This window comes from Platichthys flesus, chromosome 8 (assembly GCF_949316205.1).
Source record: "Platichthys flesus chromosome 8, fPlaFle2.1, whole genome shotgun sequence".
NCBI classification, from domain to species: domain Eukaryota; kingdom Metazoa; phylum Chordata; class Actinopteri; order Pleuronectiformes; family Pleuronectidae; genus Platichthys; species Platichthys flesus.
In genome coordinates, this window is record NC_084952.1 from 19,334,826 (window position 1) to 19,341,877 (window position 7,052).

A 7,052-nucleotide genomic window follows, 5' to 3' on the forward strand; every position below is an offset into this window, starting at 1 on the left:
AGGAACTTGAAGCTGCTGACTCGCTCCACCGTGGCCCCGTTGATGGAGAGGGGGGCGTGTTCTTCTCCTCGTCTCTTCCTGTAGTCCACGATCAGCTCCTTCGTTTTGCTAACGTTGAGATGGAGGTTGTTGTCCTGGCACCAAGATGTCAGGGCTCTGACATGCTCTCGTTAGGCCTTCTCATCGTCGCCGTTGATCAGGCCTATGACAGTGGTGTCATCAGCAAACTTAACGATGGTGTTGGAGCTGTGGGTGGCCACGCAGTCATGCATGAACAGGGAGTACAGAAGAAGACTGAGCACACAGCCCTGGTTGAGAGTCAGGGTGGAGGATGTGGTGCTGCCGATCCGCACCGCCTGTGGTCTGCCCGTCAGAAAGTCACCACTCTGTGTTTGATTATTGTGTTGTACTTTGAATTATTCGTTACCTGTTCAATTTGAAACTTTGTTCTTTGTGAATCTCTCTCACTTTAATTTCTGTCTTTGTCCTGTTTCCCATCGTGGTTTGTCTCCATCTTTCCTCATGTGTTTCCCCTGTGGTGTATTATCTCAGGTTCCTCTGTGTCTAGAGTCTTTGTGTTTCTCTTTGTCAGGTTGACTTTTACGTTTGGGTTTAATAAGTCGTCCTGGTCCTGTTGTCTATACTTTTGGTTTGTATTTGTTCTTTTGCCATCCTTCTACGTGTGAGCCAGTTTTTACACGTATATATATATATATATATATATATCCAGTACTTTGTCCCATCTTTTCTAATTAATAAACAAGCTGCAATCTTTATTAAAAGATTATGGTGAAGTGTTTCAAATGAAAGTGTTTAAATACAAAAGATTTTAAGTGCCCTCTAACATCACAGATTAAAATGAGAGCAATATGAAGAAGTAATTTCAACCATTACGATATCTGATTTTTTATCTCATCATCACACTTTACATCATAATAGACACACAACATGGTGACATCACAATCTTTGTAGTTCAGCAGATCTCGCTGTCATTTGTCCCAGTTTAAACAAAGAACCCAATAAAGGACCAAAGTTGCAATTAGAACTTATTTTAATGAAAGAAAGTCAATCTTGTTGAACTGTATACAAATGTGCTCAGTGAACTGATGCCATCTTTGTCCACTTTAGATATTCAGGGACTCTAACACTGATCTAATCATTGGCTCTGAGGCCTCAGTCTTAGGACATGTGTTATCCAGTGTCTCTTTCTCATTGTCTTCTGTGGCCCCATGTACCAGTGTCAGCTCTCGGGCTGATTGGTGGACTTTCACCTTGAACACGTCACACTTCTCAGGTAACAGGCCTTTGTTGAAGAGCACAGACGTCAGATAGGAGAACAACACGATGGCAGCAATGGCAGACAGCATGGAGATGGTCTTAATTGGAGCGTGCTGGACATAAACTCCATCCTCAAGAACACATCCTGGGAAGTGGAGGACAACTGGCAGCCCGAGTGATGGGAGTCCACTGAGAACTCTGACCACCAATCCCACCACACAGCCCATAACAGCTCCGTAACCATTGGAGATATTGACGAAGAGGACGCAGACCAGTTGAGGGAAGGTTAATATGTAGGCCACTTCAGCACTAAGAATCCAGAAGAGTAATATACTGTTTTCATTGCTGGTTAGTGATGTTCCAGCCAAACCCACGACCATCACAGCAACTCGGATCACCCACTGAATCTTTCGGTCTGAAGCCTGGAGAAAAAATAGAGAGGAGGATGTGAAGAGGTTTGAGATACTAACTATTATGTCATAATTCAATGTTCTCACCTGTGGCCTCAGGATGTTCTTGTATATGTTGTGGGTGAAGACAGAAGCAGCAGAAATCAAGGCAGAATCAGCAGAGGACATCACAGCAGCAGCAACACATCCAGTTCCGATTATGGAGATGAAGGGCGGCGTGAGGTGTTGTAATGTGATGGGCAGGATTTGAGCTGCTTCCCCACGTTCATATGGAGATGGAGAACCATAAGACGTCAGGTTCCAATCTGAGGAGCAGACCAAAAAAATTCATACAAAAATAAAACATTACAGTGGACACCATATAAAGTGAACAAGGATAAAGTAATCAACCGTCAAGATCGTCAACAGAATCGCTCCTATTCAAAGGCTGGTTAAATAACATGGTTATAGTGATCAAGTAGTTTGCTTACGCTGATCATTTAGGGTGTTGGTACCGGGTATTTGTGAACTACAGATCGGCCCACATGTGTAGTCAAAGCCTTGAGCACATGTTTTTTGTTCTGGAGACAATCCAAAACTCAGTCTCCCAGGATGCCTCAACATCAGGCAGAGGTGTGAAATCTGACCTGAGACACAAGTTTCACCCTCTATCGGTCCCTCTGGGCCCCATGACCCATGAAGGGTTAGGGTAAGGGTTCAATGGAGGAGAGGTGCAGCTCTCCACTCACCGAGCGAGGGAATCTTTCTCCCAATCCAAGCTCTACCAACCTTCTAGCAGGTCTGACTGGAGCAGTCTGCTAAAACCTTCCAAAAGTATGCGATGCGAGGGCTTGCCTAAGAACCAGCTCAAGAGCTGCATTTTTCCGTTTCTATGGACGGGTAACGCAACTGGGCTTAATAATTATACTAGACTGTTCATTCGATCTCGGGTGATGTTTATAAGTTTGATTTGTATTGCTGTGATATTTTGGTTAAAAGTTATTTGAAAGTTCATGTTAGTTATGTTATAACTTACATTAACTTTCAAAGTGTTGTTTTCATTAATGTTGCATAAGTGTAAATTTTGCCAACCTCTACATTGTCAAGAACTCTATATACCTCAACTTAACTAACTATCTATATGGTAATTTTGTTCCAAATTTATAGATAGTTATTTCATGAGACTTTATCAATAACTATTTTCCCTTCCATTGAAGGGTGGTGTCCCAAGTAATTTTAATCAATTCTAGCGAATTAATATTAATGTTTTTAATATTAATATTCAATATTTTTTCTGAAAATCACATTTATTGAATGCCAAAAGGCACACCATTTTATTGTGTCATGTTTAATGTATCAATTGCACAACAGGGGTCTTTTTATGTTTGGAATGAAAAATAGTTGTTTTTTTTACAGTTGACTCTCCTGCACTAAGGATTGTGACTCAGCACCTTGTTTTATATGATAATGGTTCAACCTTGGTTTCAAAACCCACTGTCATCAAAAGGTCACCTTGCTCTATACCTGCTCACTAAGTTATGCAAATATGTTGCTCCTTGGTTTCCTGTGATTTAACCATTGATTTAACAGGTTTTGTTCTCTCATTAACATTAAATACAACAGATAAGTGGATGTTAGATTTCACAGCTTACATTAGTATGTAGAAGTTGTCGTACCTGTAGATGCAGCAGCTGCCCCAAGCAGAATTGGAGGTGTTCCAAACACAAGTAATACGAAAGCAGCGACTACGCACGAGAGCTTAGCTGTGGGTAATGAAGAAGCTGCCAACGTCCTCTGGTGTAAACACTGAAATCCCAGACTTCCCAGTGACTTGAAAATGAAACACAATTAAAATATGAGTCATGTGTCTTTATCTTGAGGATTTCTCTGATCCCTAGTGAAGTACATTTGACATCAGCCACAGTTTTGCTCCATCTTACAAATATCAAGAATTCATCCATCATGATCCCGGTCTTCTCCAGTCCTGGTGCACCAATCCAGGGAGCATGTAAGGTGTTGTTCATCAGTGTCTTGCCAATGTCCAAGCAGTTAGGGTTCATCAAGACAAAGGGAATACACAGCCACTGCAGAGACAAATACAAAGGTAGGTAATGAGCAAGGACTCCAGCATTTTATACAACCTTAAAGAACAGCAACTCATCAAGCAAATGAATATAAGAACAAGCTGAACAATATCAGTGTAGGCCACAGAGTAGAAACCTCCCAGCAGAGTGTAGATGATGACAACTGCAGCAGAGATCCAGACACACAGAGTGTAGGGCAAACCCAGGACCACACTCATGGTGCCTCCTGTTAAACACATTGTTTCAGTGGAATTCTACTTATATACAACCTGTACAAGTATCTATGACTCATATTCCTTCAAATACATTCATTTTAATCTGTCATTTAAACCAAGACATATATGAGGGGGGTTAAATTGTTTTCATGTTTATTCTTACTTACCTAAACAAACCAGTATTAATGATACCCATAGTATATCAGTAAGAATTGAGGCCAGGCTCAGTCCAGCAGTCAGAACTTGTCCATACTTGATGTGGAAAGGGTCCATAATTGTGACGCACTTCATTTTTCTTAGTGGTTTAGCAAACACCAGGCCACCTTGATTAAATGAGGGGGGAAACAGAAACTAACGATATCAACAGATCACATAAATATTGATTCAACTTAAAGTGAATTGATTAAGTCAAATTGCCAACTTCAACTTACATATAATAAAAGATAAGCTGTATGCAGTCATCATCGTGGCTGCACAGGTTAGTCCCATTGACGGAGTGTACACCATCTCAGCTGTGCCAACAATGAAGCCTCCTCCAACCCATGTGGCTGCAGGATGGATCAACACACAGCAGATATTTGGACACAGACTAAAAGTTAGAACATAATTCAGTATCATTGATCAACAGGACCAGTGGTCGGCAACCCGCGGCGAGCCGCTTGCGGCTCTTCGGCCAGTCTGCGGTGGCTCCCTCTGTGTTGTGCATTTGCGCATATTTTTCGTGAACCGTGAAATTAACGAATCAGTTTTCATATGATGAACGTGAGTGAACGTCACGTTTAAATCATCATCGTATCAGGCCTTCATGAAATACCGGGAGCGGGCGAATGTGTGTGTGCTCCTACATATCACACACACACATCTGGGCCCCGGGGCTCAGCCCCCAGCAATGCGGTCATGCCAGCCGACACTCGCCCCCTGTGGTAAAATCATCTGACACAGAAATTCTACTATGCGCATATACTGACATTTATGGTAAACGCATCCAAAGCCTTTTTTCAAAATAAACTGCTGACATGGAGCATATACAAAATGCATAATTGAAAAGGAAATGGATTGGATTATATTCACAAGAAGTCTATATCGTCTCACGTGACATTTTTATGAATAGCATTTTGACTATCAATTTTAGAGATTTTACAAAATAAGACACTTTTAGCTTCAAGTGGCTAATTTCTGGATATTTAAAAGTACTGTAAAAATTCTTTGCTCAATAGGTTCAGAGTGAGACTGATATGCCTGTGTTCAGGACCTCCCTGACTACCTACATACTGAATATCAAACATATTTACTGTAAAGATTTGGAGATTTTTCAAAGTAAAGTCCAACATTTTCACTGTGGAATAGATCATTTCAGGATATTTCAAAGTTCTATAAGAACACTTTGCTCAATAAGTTCAGAGTGAGACTGATATGCCTGTTCAGGACCTTTCTACCAAACATTTTAACTGTATAGAAAAGTGCCCCTTCAGCTGAAGCCCAATTTTTTCTTCATTCATCAATGTTTAAGAATAACAATGACTCTCTCTGTCATCAATTCCCCACAAATGTGTTTTGATATTTGACAGGGTATTTATTTGAGTTCTTGTGAGAATTTTGCCCCTACATGCTCCGCGGCGCTCACAAGCCCCCACCGCGCACCTCCCTCCTCCTCCTTCACTTTTAGTACTCATGCGGCGCTGAGGGCCAAACGGCTGCAAACACTTCACACAGGTAATGACGGTGTTTGTGCATTCCTCCGACGTTGTTTGGTGATAAATTAAGCACACCATTGGCGCCGCTGAAAACATTACGTCGCAAGAAATGTAATGTTTAAAGACATTTCCAGGGCCACTGTTGAAAAGTAACAAGCTCGAGATGAACGGAAAAAAAGCATAGTTCTGTTTTTCATTTATTTCAAAGAAGGCCTACACATGTATTTGGTTCTCCTCTTCATAAGAGTTTGGTGTTTTCCTTTTTTGTAACAGGTAAAACTAGCAGTCAAATGTCAACAGTTTTTCTATTTATTTTCATTCTATAATTTAATAAATGCAACAAACTATAGTTTTTATATATATTGCATAACTATATCTTTATAACCCGTAACCTGGGGGACAGGCGGTGGACTAGTGGCAGAAAAATTGGACTATGGGCAGAAAGCTACGGACATCGGACTGGAAGGTCTCTGGTTCAACTACTCGCAGTGACAATGAAAAACATACCTGGATGGGCAACACCTGAATCTGTTCCAAAGTCCAAAGAGCACTCTCCCTACCCCCACTGTCTAATTGCTCCTGAGCAAGGCACCTTACCACCCCAACATCTGCCCCCCGGGCGCCGTGCATGGCTGCCCACTGCTCTGTGTGTCCTGCGATGTTCACCAGATGGTTCAAATGCAGAGCATGTAGTGTGACTATGCATGTGTTTGGGAATAATAAATGTATCTTGTATGTCTTGTTATCAAATAGGTTTTGCGGCTCCAGACAGATTTAATTTGGGGGGAAGAGGGCGCGAAATGGCTCTTTCGATAGTGAAGGCTGCCTTCCCCTGGACCACTAGGACTTCATCCAAATAAGAATGTTGCAAGTCAAATCTGATTTGGCTGTTTATAATTCATGTTAAAAAACCATCTGATTGTCGTCAGTTGAGCTGTCCTCACCTGTCATGGTGAAGATCCCCACCACCAAGTTGATGCTCCGGTTTCCCAGTAACGTCATCTCCGTCTTATTGGCTCCACTTCTCTTCTGTTCCCTCTTGGACTTGAAAGAAGCCCAGATGCCGGTCCCAAGGACCAACAGGTAGAAGAGCACCATCAATATCACTCCTGGAATGTTCACTGCCATGGTGAAGAAGGTTGACTGTCTTTCACACAAGCGTTTTTCAACGTATATCATGACCAACGAGAAACTGGAAAACATAACGAGTGTAACTGGAAAAGCAACATTTCTCTAAAGGTGAGCATACAAGAGAGACAAATTTAAAGTTTCCATGTTTGCATTCTTACCCATCTTGAACATCTTAACGATTGAGCCTGATTTACTGCTTCTCTTTCTGTAATTACTTGGTGTTAGTTCTGCTATAATTTGCTTTACATGCGTGCACAAGTG

At 41.6% G+C, this 7,052-nt stretch overlaps 1 protein-coding gene across 1 annotated transcript; it reads right to left on the reverse strand.

Annotated features, from left to right (window-relative positions):
• Positions 1–1,008: 1,008 nt before the first annotated feature.
• On the reverse strand, positions 1,009–6,788 carry LOC133959003 (high-affinity choline transporter 1-like). Its single transcript, XM_062394058.1, has 8 exons — positions 6,605–6,788; positions 4,398–4,514; positions 4,134–4,289; positions 3,836–3,977; positions 3,608–3,758; positions 3,344–3,497; positions 1,776–1,993; positions 1,009–1,700 (listed from the first exon to the last, which is right to left on the reverse strand). Exons 1-8 carry the CDS (start codon positions 6,786–6,788, stop codon positions 1,125–1,127), a joined length of 1,698 nt encoding a protein of 565 aa, XP_062250042.1. The 3' UTR covers positions 1,009–1,124.
• Positions 6,789–7,052: the final 264 nt, after the last annotated feature.

Excerpts from the sequence above, each read along its gene's own strand:
- LOC133959003 (XM_062394058.1), bottom strand. The coding sequence starts at position 6,788 with ATGGCAGTGAACATTCCAGGAGTGATATTGATGGTGCTCTTCTACCTG. Across the intron at positions 4,515-6,604 it reads GGGGATCTTCACCATGACAG|CCACATGGGTTGGAGGAGGC; the intron begins GTGAGGACAGCT and ends TCCATCCTGCAG. Across the intron at positions 3,498-3,607 it reads TGGATGAATTCTTGATATTT|TCACTGGGAAGTCTGGGATT; the intron begins GTAAGATGGAGC and ends TTCATTTTCAAG.